The 20059-nt window shown below is 39.6% G+C and overlaps 1 protein-coding gene across 1 annotated transcript in view; it reads left to right on the top strand.

The window, feature by feature from the left end:
• The window catches only part of gfra2b (GDNF family receptor alpha 2b), a 99414-nt gene that overhangs the window by 7301 nt on the left and 72054 nt on the right, over nt 1–20059 (top strand). The window contains exon 2 of the mRNA XM_055019415.1: nt 518–817. Coding sequence (XP_054875390.1) covers nt 518–817 — 300 coding nt within the window. The remainder of the gene's footprint in view (nt 1–517; nt 818–20059) is intronic.

Here is a 20059-nt window from a genome sequence, read left to right as displayed (position 1 = left end):
GACAGGTAACAGTCTGTCACAGGGCTACACATGGAGACAAACTGTCACACTCACATTCACACCTACGGACAGTTTAGAATCACTAGTTAACCTCAGCATGTTTCTGGACTGTGGGAGGAAGCTGGAGAACCTGGAGAACCCACACATGTACAGGAGAACATGGAAACTCCATGCAGGAAGATCCCAGGAAGGTGAGGACATGAACTGGGGATCTTCTAGCTGCAAGGCGACGGTGCTAACCACTGAGCCACTGTGCAGCAAGGACACTAAAAATTCTGCTAAACAGTTTAAAAATTAGAAAAATGACCCAGAAGTGGCACAACAACAATGACACAAAAACACTGAATAAAGACAAATAAGCTGCAAAGCGACAAAACAACCCTGAACCAGCCTCAAAGACCCGGTTCTGGTCCGTCTGTAGGACCTTAAGAATCCTCAGACCTGCTGCTGTCATGCTGTTATCTGTAATGTTGTGATGTTGCTGTTTGTAACATGTTGTCGTGTTGTCGTCCTGCAGATGTGAGCGTGTGCGACTCGGAGCTCGGCCCTCCCGGCTGGAGGGAACCTCTGGACTGTGTCAGAGCCTCAGAACTCTGCAACCAGAACAACCAGTGCAGCTCCCGCTACCGGATCATGCGCCAGTGCCTGTCGGGCGGCGACAAGGAGCGCAGCGCCATGCTGGCCTCCAGGGAGTGCCAGGGGGCGCTAGAGGTGCTGCAGGACTCGCCGCTGTACGACTGCCGCTGCAAGAGGAACATGAAGAAGGAGCTGCAGTGTCTCCAGAACTACTGGAGCATCCACATGGGCCTGACTGAGGGTAAGGACCACAACCACACCGGCTTCTAGCTGCTGCTTCTTTTATGCTTTAGTGTGTTTTTCTGTATGTATGGAAGCTGCAGTAGAAAGTATGTAGGGCCTGTAGGGGGCGCTGTGGGAGTCTGACAACCACTAAGAGACACAAAACAACCGCAAAGAGACACAAAACAACCACTAAGAGACACAAAACAACCACTAAGAGACACAAAACAACCACTAAGAGACACAAAACAACCACTAAGAGACACAAAACAACCGCAAAGAGACACAAAACAACCGCAAAGAGACACAAAACAACCGCAAAGAGACACAAAACAACCGCAAAGAGACACAACAGAACCACAGAGACACAACAGAACCACAGAGACACAAAAGAACCACAAAGACACAAAATGATCAGGAGACATTTTTTAACCATTTTCTGACAGTCAGCAGTCTATAAATCAACCAGGTTTGTGTCTGATTCTGTTCTGGTTCTGTCCCGGTTCTGTTCTGGTTCTGTCCCGGTTCTGTCCCGGTTCTGTCCCGGTTCTGTTCCGGTTCTGTCCCGGTTCTGTTCCGGTTCTGTCCCGGTTCTGTCCCGGTTCTGTTCCGGTTCTGTCCCGGTTCTGTCCCGGTTCTGTACCGGTTCTGTCCCGGTTCTGTCCCGGTTCTGTTCCGGTTCTGTCCCGGTTCTGTCCCGGTTCTGTTCCGGTTCTGTCCCGGTTCTGTTCCGGTTCTGTTCCGGTTCTGTTCTGGTTCTGTCGGTGTATAAACGTCGGTTTCATTCTTTGCTAACTGAGCTGCTTCTGTGGGGATTAGACAAACGAGGCTTCAGAGGAAACTCTGCTGAGTTTAGTCACCTGGTTCTGACCCACACACACACACACACACACACACACACACACACACACACACACACACACACACACACACACACACACACACACTCGGCCTACTTTGGGTCTCAGCAGTGGCAGAGCTCATTAAGAGCCTCTGTCTTTGTTCTCTCCACTAAGGATGTCTCTGTAGTGCAGCAAAGCCCTGCAACACACACACACACACACACACACACACACACACACATACACACACACACACACTCTTGGCGACCACACACAGGACGAGCAGCAGTTTAAGCCAGACAAAGTTGCAACATTCAGAAACAAACAAGTCTCAGGCGTCTGTAAACTCAGCACGACCACTTCAAGGACAAGCAGTGTGGTGCGTTCGTGTGCCGCGTTGCTGCGGTGCGTTTGTGTGTCTCAGTTCTGTTCTGTACTGCGAAGCGTCTCTGTGTCTCGGTGCTGTTTACGGTGTGTTCGGGTGTCGCCGTGCTGAGTTGCATAAACGTATTGAAGCCCTGTGGTGTGTTTGAGTGTCTTTTTGCTGTGGTGCATTTGTTTATCCAAGTCTTGTGGTGCATTCAGGTGTTTTAGAACTACAGTAAATTTTTTTGTCTCTGTGTCGCGGTGAGTTTGTGTGTCTCAGTCCTGTGGTGTGTTCAAGTGCATCTGTTCGTGTTTTCTCAGTTCTGGGGCGTGACTGTGTGTGTTACTGCTGTGCTGCTTTCGGTTGTCGTCGTGTTGAGTTGCATTCATGTGTCGAAGTCTTTTGGTGCGTTCGAGTGTCTTTGAACGACAGAAAGCTTGTGTGTCTTTGTGCTGTGGTGCGTTTTGTGTCAAAGTTTTGTGGTGCGTTCGGGTTTCTGAATATTTCATTAAGTTTGTGCATCTCAGTGCATTTGTGGTGCATTCAAGTGCCTCAGCACTGTGGTGGACTTATGTGTCAAAGCCTTGTGGTGCGTTTGAGTGTCTTAGAACTACGGAGCTACGGTAAATAGGTTTTTCTCTGTTAATGTGATATGTTTATGGTGCGTTCAAGTGTCTCAGTACTGTGGTGTGTTTAGTTTCCTAGTTCTGTTTCTATTACTACTGTGGTGTGTTCAGATGTAGCAGAACCTTTGCGCGTCTCAATAAGTGGTGCGTTCAGATGTCTTTGTTTTGTGTTGCGTTTGTGTGTCTTGGTACTGCGTTGGATTTGTGGTGTGTTTGAATGCCTGAGAGCTGTAGTAAATTTGTGTGTTTGTGGTGCGTTCTTTTATCAAGGTGTTGTGGTGCGTTTGAGTGCCTACGGTAAGTTTCAGGTCTGCGGTGTGTTCAAGTGAGTCAGTAGTGTTACTGTGGTTATTACTGCTGTGGTGCGTTCAGGTGTCTTAACACTACAGTATGTGTGTTTTAGTACCGCGATGCGTTCAGTGTCTCTGTGCTGTTGTAGTTTTGAATGATGAGTTCACTGTCCGCAGGTTTTATTTAACTTCGTACGAATCCTACAGCTGCCGATGGGATTAATTCTGTGTTTAAAATATTCAGATAAACTCTTTAAACGCTGCAGATTAACGTCAGTCATGATGTTTAGTTCTGAAAACAAGAATTCAACAAGTTAAACAACTGATTTAGTTTAAGTTCAACAAGTTAAACAACTGATTTAGTTTAGATAACATCAAATATATCAGTCTGACCTCAGAGATACCAGAGAATTTAGAACTTTTCAGTGTATTTTGAGGATTTTATATCTTCAGACCTTCACATTTTAATACTTTGACCCTCAATAAACCACCTGAGAAACCATTTTCAGGCTTCAGTATCTCTATAAATACACCTCCAACAGCCATGAAATGTTTTCAGGACTCAGAATAGTTTCATCATAACTGTGAATGATTGAATGGATCCAGCAGAGGACAAATATTTAATTATTGGAGCTTGAAAATGGAATAAAAGTGCAAAATGTTCAATTAATGATGGTATAGTTGTAAAAACTGGAACCTTGTCTGGTCCAACTTTCATCCATCAGATTCTACTGATGTTAAAGCCTCAACAGTTGGAGAAATGTGGACCAAAGACTGGATTTTAGTAGAAACATGGATCCATCCATAGATAAACCCTTACAGGAACTTTATGGAAGCACTAAACCAGCCTGGACTGGAGATTTTACACTTTTTCCATTTTATTGTGTGTCTCATTTGTGTCGTTTTAAGTCTCTTTGGACAGTTTTGTCACCTTTTTTGTATTTTGTGTTACGTTTTGTGTTTTGTTTTTTGACATTTTGTTTCTGTTTTTTTATGGTTTTGCATCTTGCTTCTGATTCTATGTGTCATTTTGTGTCGTTTGATGTCTCTTTGGACAGTTTCGTTGCCTATTTTCTGTCTCCGTTTTGTTGTTCTGTGTTTTGTTATTTGACAACTTGTGTCTCATTTATGACATTTTTTGGTTGTCTCCTTTGTACCATTTGAAGTCTCTTTGCTCATTTTTGTCGCTTTTCTTCTATTTTATGTGATGTTTTTATTGTTTTGTGTCTTTTTTTGACATTTTGTGTCTCTTTTTTGTTGTTTTGTGTCTCATTTGTGTCGTTTTAAGTCTCTTTGGATGGATTCATCACCGTTCTTTATTTTTCTGTCTTATTTTTGCAGTTTTGTGTCTTGTTTTGTGATATTTTGTGTCTTGTGTTTGGTTGTCCTGTGGTTCGTTTTTGACATTTTGTCTCGTTTTTACTGTTTGATGTCTCTTTGTTCAGTTTTTTCCCCTTTCTTTTATTTTGTTACATTTTTGTTGTTTTGTGTCTTGTTTTTTTGACGTTTTGTGTCTCTTTTTTATGGTTTCACAACTTGATTTTGACATTTTGTGTCTCGCTATAGTTTTTTTGTGTCTTGTTTTAGTTGCGTTGTCTTGTTTTTGATATTTTTAATTGCCCCCTGGACAAGAATACAGTTTTCTGAATCTGAATTTTGCCAGTTTTGTCACCTGTCTTTTATTTTCTGTCTCCATTTTGTTGTTTTGTGTCTTGGTTTCTGACTTTTTGTTGTTTTTGAGTTTTTGTGTCTTGCTTTTGGTTGTCTTGTGTCTCGTTTGTACTGTTTTAAGTCTCTGTTCAGTTTTGTCATTTTTCTTTCATTTTGTTTTATGTTTTTGTTGTTTCTTGTCTTGTGTTGTGAAATTTTTTATATTGTTTTAGTTGCTTTGTCTGGTTTTTGACATTTTACGTCTCGTTTTTGTTGTTTTGTGTTTGCGTTTTTTGACATTTTGTCTCTCTGGACAGTTTTGTCGCCTTTCTTCTTATGTTGTGTCTTGTTTCTGTCCCAGTTTTTAGATATTTAGACTAAATGTAGACGTGGCCTCATTGGTCAGAAGCAATAACTGCTGTTTCTAGACGTCTATATGTTGGTGTTAAACGTTTATGGTTTAGTTTCCTCGTGTTTTATAAAACGTTCCTCCTGGTTCTGCTTTTTTCCGTCCGTCTGCAGCTTTACTTTCTCCTTCCTGTGACCATGAACAAAGAGTTTCTGCTGTTTTTCCTCCTCATGCATGAATATTTAACGAGGCCGAGGAGGATTTGTTGGCTTTTCAGCTTAAAACTTGTGGTGGAGGCGAGCAGCTAGAACAGGTGGGATGAGTTTGTCTGAGGTGGAGGACGAGGTGGAATGAGCCGAGTCTGGATTTAGGAGAGGGATTAAAAATTCAAGAAGTCCAAAGCTGTGGTCAGAGCTGAGAAACAGATTAAAACACCGGAGTAATAGTGATTGAGCTGCTTTAAATAGCAGGAATATAGAGAATGGACAGCTTCTAAAGACGTCCTCTAGTCTGAGTCCAACACTAGGAATCCAGTCTGTGGTCTTAAATCTAGTCTTTAGTCTTTATTATAGTTTATCGTCTCTCATCCAGGCTTAATCTAGTCCTGTAGGTCTTAGTTTGGTCTTAAATCGAGTTTTTAGTCTTTATTCTAGTCTTAGATGGAGTCTTTAGTCTTAATTCTAATTCTTAGTCTTTCGTCCTGTAGGTCTTCAATTTGGTCTTCAGTGTTTATCTGGTGTCAAATGTTTTCTTTAGTCTCTAATCGAATCTTAAATCTAAAATTTAGTCTGTGCTTAAATCCAGTCTTGATCTAGCCTTTATCCCAGTCCTAACTTTTCAATCTTGTTTTTATTGTCTTAAATGTAGTCTTTAATCTAGACTTTAATCTCGCATCTAGCTTTTGATCTAGTCTTTAGTTTTTGATCTAGTCTTTAGTTTTTGATCTAGTCTTTAGTCTCCAGTGAAGTCTTTGATTTTGTTTTAACTGTTGACTTTACGCTAGTTTTAAGTTTGATCTTTAGTCTTTAAACTAGTGTTTAATCCAGTCTTAAATGCAGTCTTTAATCTAGACTTTAATCTTTAATCTAGCTTTTAGTGTCATCTTTAGTCTTTAATCTAGTCTTTAGTCTCCAATGTAGTCTTAGATTTTGTTTAAAATGTTGACTTTAATCTAGGTTTAAATTAGATTATTAGTCTTTAAACTAGTTTTTTGTCATGAATCTAGTTTTAAACTTAGTCTTTGTGATTTTATCATCACATTTGGGTGATTTTATGTTTATTTGTTGTCGTTTTGTGTTGCATTTTAGTCGTTTTATGTCTTTCTGTGGTTGTTTTGTCTCATGTCCTGATGGTTTTATGTCTGTGGTTGATTTGTGTCACATTTTGGTTGTTTTATGTCTTTTTGTGTTCTGTTGGTGTCACATCTTCATAGTTTTTCTAGTTTTTGTGGTTGAGTTTTGTCCTATTTTGAACATTTTACACCTTTTGTGGTCATTGAACGTTATATTTTAGTTGTTTTATGTTATTCTGTGGTTGTTTTGTGTTATGTCTTTATTTACAAAAACACAATAGACCTAAATCGACACATCCAACATTTGTCCAAGTGATCAAGAATAAGTTTTGCTGAGGATCTCAGAATTTTGAAGTTTTTTTTACACAGTAAGGTGCAAGAACTTTATTTTTGGACATCATTTTGAAAGGAGATGCTTACACTTAAGTCATTGTAATGAAACATCAGGATTTAAAGGTGATTTCTGACTATTTTCCTGATGGAACACAACATCACGTTGATGTGAAAGTTGGTTCTACATTAACAGATTATAAATCAGTTTCAGACTCTTCAGTTCTTTATTAATAGACTCTTAATGTATTCTTTTAAATCATTGTTTATCGGCTTACATAACGCTCTGAACGGACGTTTGACTAAACGATCATTTTCTCCGACAACTTTAATCCTCTCAGTCGTCTGCAGTGGTTTCACTTTAAAGGACGTCTGCTGGAGCTTTCAGAGGAACGCTGATTAAACGAAGCAGGTCAAACCCTGATATCTGCAGGATCAGATCAGAGAACGGGGGTGGAGCTTTCTGACGACGAGGAGGATCAGGACGATGAAGATCAGGACGAAGGTTAAAGCAGCTGAAGATCAGGATGTTTTTTGTCCAGGAAGTTGAAGTTTTCTGACCTGTTGGTTGAAGGATGTGAGCATCTGATGGATGGAGGTCTGGTTCTTGGTTCATTAAACCTTTAAATCATCAGTTTGTCGTCCGACAGAAAGAAGAAAAATAAATCCTCAGTGTTTAATGGAAATGTTCATATTTATGTCAGAGCTGCTTTAACTCACAGAAACACACAAATCTCATATTTCATCTGTTTCTAAGGCGTCAGAATTACTGGTTCACTGGGAAAAATTAAAGTACTGAAAATATAAAATAATAGAAAAAAGTTATAATTTAAATGATAACCTGAAAAAACTGGTCAGAACTATAAGTGGCTGTATTTTTACATTTACAACCTTTTTTAAAAAATATATAATTAGGCTATTTTTTGCTGTATTTAAATCAAGAAAAACAATATTTTACTGATATTTGTTGATATTTATGTAGAGTAGGGACTAAAATAAAATGTAAAAAACAGTTGAAATGCTTTAAACTGAAAAAAATCAGTATATTTACATTTACATAGTTTTTAGCATAATTATGGTATTTTTGCTGTAATTAGATTAGAAAAAGTATTTATACAGAAATCTCTTGTTATTTATGTAGATTAAGGACTAAAATAAAAGGTAAAAATGGTGAATTGTTGCCCCTGTTTTATTAAATTACAGGTAATATCTAGTAAAATAACAGAAAAAAAAAATTACATGCTACTCTGAAAACAGATTAAAATCAAAAATTACATCCACATCAAAAATCAGTATTTTTGGGTGCCCGTATAGCTCAGCGGGTTAAGCAGGTGACCCATGTACAGGGCTGGTCCCCGACGCAGCGGCCCGGGTTCGATTCCCGCTCGCAGCCCTTTGCTGCATGTCTTCTCCAGACTCTTCTCCCCTGTTTCCTGTCTCTCTCTCACTGCGCCTATCTAATAAAGCTGACAAAAAGGCCAAAAAAAAAAAAAAAAACTTAAAAAAAAAAAAAAAATCAGTATTTTAACATTTACAAGGTTATTTGCATAATTGTGGTATTTTTGCTGTATTTAAATTAGAAAAACAACACTTTACAGATATTTGTTGTTATTTATGTGAATTCAGGACTAAAATAAAAGGTAATAAATGGTAAATTGTTGTTTATAATAAACAATAAATCACAGAAAAAAATAGTGACTGAAACAAACCAACTAAAAACTGTAAATAATGTCCACTTTAAAAGCAGCAGATTTTCTATAATTAATGCTTTTGCAGTTTGTCATCATGAAATTAAACAGTTTAACTGCATTTTCATTTTACAGATATTTGCTGTTATTTACACAGGTTTTTATTCCTTTTTTATTATGTACCCAGAACAGACATGTTGTTGTTTTTTAATTTATGGACATAAATTGGGGACTATTTTCCTGTGATTAGCTCTACACAGACCTTTAATTTGCAGGATTTCCAGATATACCATTGAAAGCAAAGAGATTCCAGCCTGCTGTCAGTATTCTGTTGCTAGTAGACAGTGTCTGTGTGTAAAATAAGAACTTAAAGCGTTTTTATTTATCCCAGATAGTAGTAAGAGTCTGTCTTGGTTCCAGTGTGGTCCAGTCTGAGCTGCCAAATGTCGGCCACCAGTGAACCAATTAGACAAATGAATCCCAAAAACCTGCTGCTGGGTTTGGAAGGAATGCTGTCTGTTTAAAAAATGCCCAAAAATACACAATCTGTCAACAGCAAACTGTAGAAACAGAAAGAAATGTTGGATTTTCAGTTTCCTGGAGGTTTTCTGAGCTAAAATCTGAGCTAAAAAAAATTAATATTTCTTCAAAATCACTTCATTCTACATGAGTAATATAACATATAAACACAGAGATAGAATAATATCTACAGGATCAGGAGCGGAAACGACCACAAAGAGACACAAAATGACAAAAAGAAGACACAAAACGACAAGAAAAAGACACAAAATGACAAAAACATGATCAAATATTGACCATCCTGTAAAAACTGTTGGTTCTAAACAGATTCTGCAACAAACAACAACTCATGAGATCACAGTGAAGAAAGAAAAGATGCAGACAGAGAAGCACCTCGTTCTGTATCAACAGTCCATAGGCAACATTTCTCCCAAAATAAACGCTCTGATCACATGAAAGCTTCGTATAAAACCCTCTGACGCCTTTTCGGCAGCAGCTGTTTGAAGTGTGACTGGGCCAGTCACAGATCAGGGTGAAATGTTTCTGTCTGGCCTTCCTCACATCTCTGGTTAACTCCTGGAAAACGCGGAGATAAACAGGTGAGGAGGCGATGACTGCTGCTGACATCGAGTTGATTCACACAGAAAAGCTTTGATTAAAGAAAACAGAAAAGATATTTAGTCCCTCTGAGAGTCAGAGTTTTGGGACGACTGAGAACACATCAAAACCTGACAGATGATCAGGACAACCGGAGACAACAGGAAGTGGATAATTGTTGGTTAATCTGGAGGCAGGATGGAGGGTTTGTGGTAATCCGTCCCTGGAGGAGTCGGTCATGGAGAGACGAATCCTTCACCTCTGATTGGAGCTCCTGGTGGGACCAAAGCTGAGTTTAAAGTCATGAAAAGGAAAACTTTCAAAGGAGATGAATACTTCTATTGTAGGGCACGGTGGTGGCAGCATCATGTGATGAAGCACGGTGGTGGCAGCATCATGTGATGAAGCACGGTGGTGGCAGCATCATGATGTGAAGCACGGTGGTGGCAGCATCATGATGTGAAGCACAGTGGTGGCAGCATCATGATGTGAAGCACAGTGGTGGCAGCATCATGTGATGAAGCACGGTGGTGGCAGCATCATGTGATGAAGCACGGTGGTGGCAGCATCATGTGATGAAGCACGGTGGTGGCAGCATCATGTGATGAAGCACGGTGGTGTCAGCATCATGATGTGAAGCACGGTGGTGGCAGCATCATGATGTGAAGCACGGTGGTGGCAGCATCATGATTTAAAGCATGGTGGTGGCAGCATCATGGTGTGAAGCATGGTGGTGGCAGCATCATGGTGTGAAGCATGGTGGTGGCAGCATCATGGTGTGAAGCACGGTGGTGGCAGCATCATGATTTAAAGCATGGTGGTGGCAGCATCATGATGTGAAGCATGGTGGTGGCAGCATCATGGTGTGAAGCACGGTGGTGGCAGCATCATGATGTGAAGCATGGTGGTGGCAGCATCATGATTTAAAGCATGGTGGTGGCAGCATCATGGTGTGAAGCATGGTGGTGGCAGCATTGTAGTCATTCTACAAAACTGTCGTCATTTTGGACAAGTATCTGGTTCTTTTGAACAAATGAATAAACTTGGAGAAGTTTTGAATAATTATAGGTGACTTTTGAGTCTTTTGGACACATTTTAAGCCATTTTGGACTAATTTTAAGACATTTTGCACAAATCACAGGTCATTATGGTCAATTGTTGAGTCATCTTGGACAAATATTGAAACAATCTAAATATGTAATTACTTAAAAATCTAATTAGATATGTGACGCTTCTAGTTTCCCCCCAGTGTTGGTAACATCTTTGGACACCTTTGGAAAAATGTTGGACATTCCAGGTTTTTTTGAGTCTTTTCAGACAAGTTTTTGGTCATTTTGGACAAATTTTGAGACATTTTGTGCGAATCATGACTCATTGTGATCAACTGTAGTCATTTTGGACAAATATCTGGTTGTTTTGAACAAATGTTGAATAATCTTGGACAAATTTGATCATGTCGTCGACAACGCCAAGCAGGAAGTGACCATTTTAACCTCCATCCCTGAGGATTTCCAGCAGAACTGTTCAGTCTCATGTGAACCAGCTGTTGGTTGGACTGTGATTAACTCTGGTTCAGTCGTTCTCCTCCTGGTCTAATAAATTTACTGACGATATGAAGTCCTACATGAACATTCTGACACATGCAGCGTTCGTAATCCTCAAACTGTCCCTGATTACAAACGTAATAAAGTCCATCCAGTGTTTTGTCTTCACACACTTTGTTCTTTGCGACTGTGATCATCTGTATCGAAATGTAATTAAAAAGTAATTACCAGGGTAACGTGGGGAATTCAGAGCTCAGGTAAACACCCAGCTTTAATTATGGTAATTAGATTAGAGGAAACTCTGAGCCGTACGTCTGTCATTACGTTTTCAGTCGGAACTTTAAGCCTGATAATAAAACCACCTGTAAAATCTAACAGCTCAGCCATAAATCCAGCTTTTATCACGTTAATATCCTCATAGAGATATTCTACCTCAGAAACAGTGAAGACGAGAAAAGCAGTTTTTCAGGCTGGAAGCTTCCAAACAAAGAGCTTGTACTGGTTTTATTTTTCTTTTTATGCTCATTATTTACTCAGATGACAGATAAAAACTGCCCTCGACACTTCTCTGAAATTGAAAACCAGTAATTAGCTAAATGTAATGTATTGGACAATAACAATCTTTTGAATTTTTTTATTTCTAGGACCCCTCCAACTTCACTTTTCACATCTTTTTTAAAGAATATTTTTTTCTTAAAATGCATAAAATAGATAACTAGTAATTAGCCACATTAGCTAATCAATGACCTTTAACAGTTATTTTTATTTACCTTGTTTTAATTGGATATTTTGGCTAAAGAATTCAACACTGATAATTCAGTTCTGTAAAAACTGCACCTTTCACTGATGCTTCTTCCCATTTTAAATACACTGAACAGAACCACAACCTGATGCGTCAGACGTTCTGTTCTCTGGATCTTCATTCACTCCGACCTGCAGCTGACATTAATCCAGCTGTTACAAGTTTTCTATCAGACCTTCTGCTGGTTGTTAACACACATGTGGCCGACAAAGACGACAACACCTCAGCAGAGCGTTGAGCTCCGGCTTTGTGTTGCCGCCGTTATCGGCTCAGGAGGCGGCTGGTCGCTACACATTGACGTGAAAAGGCTTCTCTGGAGGATCTGCTGCTTTCAGAAAACACTAATATTAGAGGCGTGCACATCAGCAGAGTGAGTCGGTGCAGCGCTGCCAGTCGCATTGTGTCAGCAGAGAATAAAGAAAACCTGCAGCAGCATCTCCTCCTCACAGTTAACCTTCAGACAGTCAAACGGCCTCCAGTCCTCTGGTTCAGCAGGTTTCTGTCTGCAGAACGACCACAAACATCAGACTTTTATAATAGTAATCATCATTTTCTAATTCAGTCAGCACAGTAAACACTGAGAACCATAACCTGGTGCTGTAACACCATTTATTACAGTTTATATCATGCTTATTTTCTCTAGAAAAGGCATTTTACATTCATGCTTTCACTGTTTCTATTCATGTTTGTATTTTTAGATCTTTTTTTGTGCTTTTATTTGTATCTTTAGGTTGTTTGTTCTACTTATTTTTATCTATACATTTTGTACTCTTTATGTTTCTAAGAGTTCCAGGAGGAGGGAGGAGGTATAATGGAGGCAACAGCTCTGGGGAAGAAGCTGTTCCTCAGCCTGGTAGTCCGGGCTTTAACCTCCTCTTCAACGGCAGGAGGACAAACAGGAAGTGTCCTGGGTGGCTGACGTCCATGTAGATGGACCCTGATCTTCTCTGCATGTGCTTAGTGTACACAGAGTCCAGGTCCGGGAGCTCTGTGGTCCACCTTTACCACCCAGGACAGATCCTGTCTGTCTTTTGCTGTGCAGCCCTGGCAGAGGATGCTCTCCATGGTGCTTCTGTAGAAGTTTCAGAGCAGTTGTGGAGCCAGACCAGCCTGCTTCAGCTTCCTCAGGAAGAACTTCCTCTGCTGGGCCTTTTCCACCAGTTTGGAGGTGTTTAGTGTCCATGTCAGATCCTTGGAGTTCACCCTCTCCACCTCTTCTCCTCTGATATGGAGTGGGGACTGTACGACTCTCCTGGTCCTCCTGAAGTCTATGATGACCTCCTTTGTTTTGGTGGTGTTGAGGACCAGGACATTGTCTGCACACCACCCTACCAGATGTTGGACCTCCTGCCTGTACCAGGTCTCGTTGTTGTCCCTGATGAGGCCTACCAGCGTGGTGTCGTCGGCAAACTTTATCAGGATGTTGGAGGAGTGGAGAGACACAGTCCATGGTGAAGAGGGGGAAGAACCTGACCTAAACCTAACCTAAGCCTGACCAAAACCTGACCTAAACTTGACTAAAATCTAACCAAAAAATAACTGAAACCTGACTAAAACCTGAGCAAAACCTAACATAAACCTGACCTAAACCTGACCTAAACCTAACCTAAACCAGAAGTTAGATATTTCATTAAATAGCCTTTTTGTGGAGTTTTGCCCCAGTTTTCTTCCTGCTTGTCTTAACTTTCAGGCTTTAAATGTGCAGCTATCAGTGGTTTCATTTCATGTTTCCAGTATCAGTTGTGTTTCTAGCGGCTCACATGAGCAGATATTTAATAAAACTTGTCCCTCAGCTTCGTACTAATGATTTCTATCTGGTGGCTTCGGTGACCGGTTGCTATTTGAGTAATTGCTGGCAGTAGATTTCTAAATCCTTTAGCTAATAGATCGGGGCTCTCAGTATTGACCGGGGCTAATTAGCATGCGCGCTAATGTTGTGGGTTTCAGTGTTCTGTCTGCTGGCCGGCTGGTGGAGCTTCTAATCACAGGTGCTGCGAGTTCAGCCCGATAAATTACACATTTAACTCGACATGGTGTTTAGCATGCAGTCAGATAAACGGCTAATTTAGCAGCCTGACTAATGACTGATGTGTTTAGCATGCAGGCTAATGAGCGAGTTGGAGGCTGATTAGAGTTTCCTCCGCTGAGAGAATCTCTGTTTACTCATCTCATCCAAACACAGGCTGAATGTGTGCTTTTAAAAGGACTGATGGGAATAAGACGCCGCTTCACGGCTCAGAGTCTCTCCAATTCGAAGGTTTTCATGTGGAAAGTTTCTCTCTAAATGACTTTAATTATTCAGGGAAATAAGATTTCACTGTTTCTGAAACTCATGAAGAAAAGTCTGAAAGTGATTAAGTTCAGACAAACTGAGACACAAATTCACTTTCAGTGTGTTTCTGATTCTTCAACACTGTAAAAGACTCAATATTTTTAAACTAGAATTACTGTTAATTTCATCGGTTTGTTAAATTACAGAAAATATCCAGTAAAATCACACACAGTTATTAATTTACATTTTAAAACAGACGTCCACATCAAAAATATGTAATTTTACAAACAGTAATTCATTTTTTTTTACGTTTGACGTTAAATTTGCACTATTTTACTGAATTTTTATATATGTATATATATATATATATATATACACACACACACATATATGTATATATAATGATTATTGTTACTCCACCAAGGAGGTGGAGCCTCGGCGTACACCTGTCTGTCAGTCTGTCTGTCTGTCAGTCTGTCTGTCTGTCTGTCAGCAACATCACTCTAAAACAGAATAACAGATTTGAATGAAATTTCCAGGGAAAGTCAGAAATGACTCAAGGACCAAGTGATTAGATTTTGTCAGTGATGCAGCTTATAGTCTGGATCCACAGATTTGTTAAAGATTTCTGTATCATTGCCAGATAGCAGCACAATGTCACTGTAACCATGACAACCAGTGAACATTACATCAGCTGACTGTGATCGTACTACAAATCCACCACTGAGGACTTATCAGGACTTATCCATCAGAAATGATCCAAAGAACAACTGATTAAATTGTGGGAGTGTTTCTGAATCCCATCAATTCCTGCCACCTGCTACAAACAGTAATTTGTTCTTTTACAATGTTTGACGTGAAATTAGAGTTGACAGTTGACATAAAGTTAACGGAAACTGGACGGAAACCTGACCTGAACCTACCGAAACCATACCTAAATATGACCTAGACCTGACATTAACTCACTCAATTCAATTCAATTTTATTTATATAGCACCAATTCCAGTCAAATTGTCTCAAGATGCTTTACAGAACCCATATGCCTGAACCCCCAGAGCAGCCCTAAGGAGACAGTGGCAGGAAAACACCCTTTTAACAGGGAAAAAACCTGGAGCAGAACCCAGCTCTAATGTGGTGGACACATCTGCTGCTGGCTGGGTGGGTTGAGAGGGACAGAAACCTAACCTAAACCTCATGTAAACATACCCTACATCTGACTTAAAGCTAAATTAATCCTCACACAAATCTAACCTAAACCTGACCTAAGTTTAACCTAAACTGCACTTAAATCTGACCTAGACCTGGAATCAAATGACTCAAATCTAACCTAAACCTGACTAAAATTAAACCTAAACTAATCTGAAACTGACCTAAATCTACACAAATCTGACCTAAACCCGACCTCGCTGCTTGATTCATGTCCTCATAAGTGAGGAGAGTCTCTCCACTGTTGCTGCAGAAACACATTAATGTCTTCACAACGTCAGGAAGACAAACAAACCAACAATAATTACAGTCATTATTCCTGAAATGATTCAGTTTGTTCTGACAAAACTCTACTCAGTGTGTGTTGGTGTGTGTGTTTGTGTGTGTGTTTGTACTCATTAAGTAAACAAAAAACAAATGTTTTTTCATGCACATTACACACACAGACACACACTGGACAGGGATAATAACCCGTTGAGGCTAAATTTCCTCTAATAAAACCGTAATATTCAGCATTTAACGTATTTATGCTTTTACTGTGTTTCTGTTGTCGTTTATTTAAACAGATAATTACTGTAGTTTTACTGTGTTTTGTGCTGTTTGTTGTGTAGAACCTGAAGTTTCAGTTAAATTCTGGTTTCCAGTAATGAACCATCCAATAATATTCTGTATTTATGGAGCGATGCTGCTGTGATCAGCATTAATTGCAGGACATTGTCTTAAGACACAGGAAGTTCTGGACTAAATCATCGTTATTATGTTTATACTAACAAATACTATCAGGAAGAAAACTCTTTTACTATTTTTTTTAATTGTCCAAAACAAGACGCAAAACTACTAGCTAGTACTCAAATGAGGTTTCGTATTTTAGATTTTGGCCTTAATTGATGAGAAAGTCGCTGTCGAGGTCTTAATTTACCAACTTTGCAGCATCTTTCTTCATGTTTGTAGGATGGAAACATGTCGTCAGATCAAAATCTGACTAAAAAAATCACAGATAAAAGCTCAGTTCTTCATGCAAGCTCACTTTTCTTCAACAAAGTGTTGTCATGTTCGGCAGCAGCATCTGGTTAAAGTTTTCTCAGCTTTTCTAGCGTCGACCTGTTAGCTTTAGGCTGCATCTGTTAGCATCTTTAAAGGGAGATTTGGCTTCAGCTGCTGTTTAAACGGACGTCACCTGACTGAATTTCCTGCTAACTGTTGGTCTGCAGTAGATGCAAAACTAGCTCAAAGAGACAAAATGACCAAATCGATGCAAAGTAGATGAAAATCACCAAAACAGTATTGAAAATGTCAAGAACTAGATGCAAAATGATCCCTGAGAGACACACAATGATCAACAAGACACTCAAAATGTCCAAAACAAGATGCAAAATGACCAAATTGATACGAAGTGGATGTAAATCACCAAAACACTAAAAATGTCCAAAATGTGACAAATTGACCAGAGAGACACTTGCATTGACAAGAACTAGATGCAAAATAATCCGAGACACAAAATGATCAAAAAGACACATAAAATGTCCAAAACAAGATGCAAAATGACCTAAAAGACACTTAAAATGTCAAGAGCAAGACATAAAAAAAGACCCCAAAGACAAACAAAATGAACAAACTGATTTGAAAAACAGCCAGAAGTAGATAAATATGTCCAAAAGGACACTCAAAATGTCCAAAACAACACAAAATGACCTCAAACTGATTTTTTTTTTTCAAAAAAGGGCCAAAGAGACACTTGAATTATCAAGAACTTTTGAATATTTTATATCTCTCATGGGTCATTATGCATTTAGTTCTTAACATTTTAAGTGTCTTTTATGGCCTTTACCATCTTGTTTTAGACATTTTCAGTGTCTTTCTGATCATTTTGTGTCCCTTAGGGATCATTTTGCATCCAGTTCTTGACAATCCAAGTGTCAATTGCACATTTTGTGCTTATGAAGACAAATTCATGCATTTATGAGCAAGTTGGACTGATATAATTTCCAAAAAAGCTGCAAAACCCTTCAATCTGAGTGTATAAACCCCCTAAGCTAAACATTTTCAGCAAATGAAAAGTAATGTGTTAAAGTATCGAAACATTTTGAGTTTTTTAAATCTTGACTGGAGTCTGTTTTGGACATTTTCAGTCTCTTTTTGGTAATTTTTACATTTTTGGACACCAATCTGATATGAAAATAACCAGAAGTTGAAAGTGACCAAAAAGACACTGAAAATGTGAAGAACAAGACATAAAAAGACCTCAAAGAGACACAAAATGGCCAAATTGATACAAAAACAACCACACGCTGATGAAAATGGCCAAAAGGGCACTCAAAAGCAAGTTTTCTCAGCTTTTCTAGCATGGACCTGTTAGCTTTAGGCTGCGTCTGTTAGCGTCTTTAAAGGGAGATTTGACTTTAGCTGCTGTTTAAACCTATTTTCCTGCTAGCTGTTGGTCTGCAGTAGTTTCTGATGACGGATGGAGCAGAGCTGCTGATCTGATGTTTGACTGGACAGAAAACCTCAGTGGAGTTTAAAGGCCGACACGCTGCTCTGTCAGTAATAATTAAAAAGGGGAGTGAAAGCGGAGAGGATGCAACTAAGCACTCTGAGATTCCTCCAATTCAGCAGATTCCACCTCGACACGCATGCACAACATGAAGCAGGAGAAATGCACGTATGCAACGCATGCAGCTTCAACACGCCGCCGCAGTGCAGCTCCGAGTCCTGATCTGGAAATAAAATGGTCTCAGTTAAAGAAATCTGCATCCCAAAGCAGCTGTTTCCCTCAATCATCTGAAGCAATCAACAGAATTCACACTCGAGCTTTTCATCACTCACAAGTGGAGTTCTGTTTTCCAAATCAGCACACGAAGTGTCACACAGTGACCAAAATTATACATTACAGCAACCACAAGGAGATAACAGCGACCAAAAAGACACTAAAATGTAAAAACAAGACACAGAGTAACCCCAAAGAAACAGAAAATGAGCAAAACAATGATAAACCATCACCAATTTTATGAAAACGGCCAAAAAGACACTCAGAATGGTCAAATTAAGACAAAAAGATAAGACAAATGTCAAAAACACAACATTAAATGACCCTCAATGAACCTCAAAGAGACGCAAAACGACTTCAGACGCAAAACAACCTCAAAGAGACGCAAAACGACCTCAGACGCAAAACGACCTCAAACAGACGCAAAACGACCTCAGACGCAAAACGACCTCAAACAGACGCAAAACGACCTCAGACGCAAAACGACCTCAAACAGACGCAAAACGACCTCAGACGCAAAACGACCTCAAAGAGATGCAAAACGACCTCAGACGCAAAACAACCTCAAAGAGACGCAAAACGACCTCAGACGCAAAACGACCTCAAAGAGACGCAAAACGACCTCAGACGCAAAACGACCTCAAACAGACGCAAAACGACCTCAAACAGACGCAAAACGACCTCAAAGAGATGCAAAACGACCGCAAACAGACGCAAAACGACCTCAAACAGACGCAAAACGACCTCAAACAGACGCAAAACAACCTCAAAGAGACGCAAAACGACCTCAAACAGACGCAAAACGACCTCAAACAGACGCAAAACGACCTCAAAGAGATGCAAAACGACCGCAAACAGACGCAAAACAACCTCAAAGAGACGCAAAACGACCTCAAACAGACGCAAAACGACCTCAGAGATGCAAAACAACCTCAAAGAGACGCAAAACGACCTCAGACGCAAAACGACCTCAAACAGACGCAAAACGACCTCAAACAGACGCAAAACGACCTCAAAGAGATGCAAAACGACCGCAAGCAGACGCAAAACAACCTCAAAGAGACGCAAAACGACCTCAAACAGACGCAAAACGACCTCAAAGAGATGCAAAATGACCACAAAGAGATACCTGAATTGTCAAGAACTGGATGCAAAATGTCTTCAAAGAAACACAAAATGATCAAAAAGACACTCAAAATGTCCAGAACAAGATGCAAAACTACCTCAAAGAGACACTAGTTGACCAAAGCGAAGTAGATGAAAATCCCAATAAAGACACTAAAAATGTCCAAAATGTGATAACTTGAACAAAACACTTGCATCGTCAAGACCTAAAGGCCAGATGATCCCTGACAGACACAAAATGATCAAAAATACACATAAAATGTCCAAAACAAGATGCAGAATGACCTAAAAGACACTTCAAATGTCAATAACAAGAATTAAAATGACCTCAAAGAGACACGAAAGGGCCAAAGAGACATTTGAATTGTGAAGAACTGGATGCAAAATTACCTCAAAGGGACAGAAAATGATGAAATTGGTACGAAAAACAACCAGATGTAGTTGAAAATGACCAAAATGACACAAAAAATGTCCAAAATGTGACAAACTGACCAAAGAGACACTTTCATTGTCAAGAACCGGATGCAAAATAATCCCAAAGAGACTCAAAATGTCCAAAATAACACAGAAAAGGCATGGAAATGTCAAAAACAAGCTGCAAAATGACCTAAAAGACGCTTAAAGTGTCCAAAACACAACACAAAATGACTAAAAGGATCTACACAGAGATGACAGAGATCAGAACAACAATCAAAAATGTTCAAAACAGGACGCAAAATGACCAAAAACAACCACAGAGAGATGAAAAGTGACCAAAACATCACAGCAGCTGCTTTTCTTTCTGCTTTGCAGTTGTTTTGTTTCTGTTTGTTTGGTGACTTGAACTACATTTGTGATGATTTTGAGTGTTTTTGTTCTGATTTTTCATCTTTTTGTGGCGTTTCTGTTGCGGTTTTTCATCGTTTCTTGGTGATTTTGCATCTTTTTGTGGTGATTTTGTGTCTCTGTGGTGATTTTTGTGGGAATGTTTCATCTTCTTGTAGTCAGTTTTCATTTTTG

This window comes from Amphiprion ocellaris, chromosome 17, assembly GCF_022539595.1.
Source record: "Amphiprion ocellaris isolate individual 3 ecotype Okinawa chromosome 17, ASM2253959v1, whole genome shotgun sequence".
Lineage (NCBI taxonomy): Eukaryota > Metazoa > Chordata > Actinopteri > Pomacentridae > Amphiprion > Amphiprion ocellaris.
The sequence above is the reverse complement of the archived record's forward strand: the minus strand, read 5'-3'. Positions and strand labels throughout refer to the sequence as shown.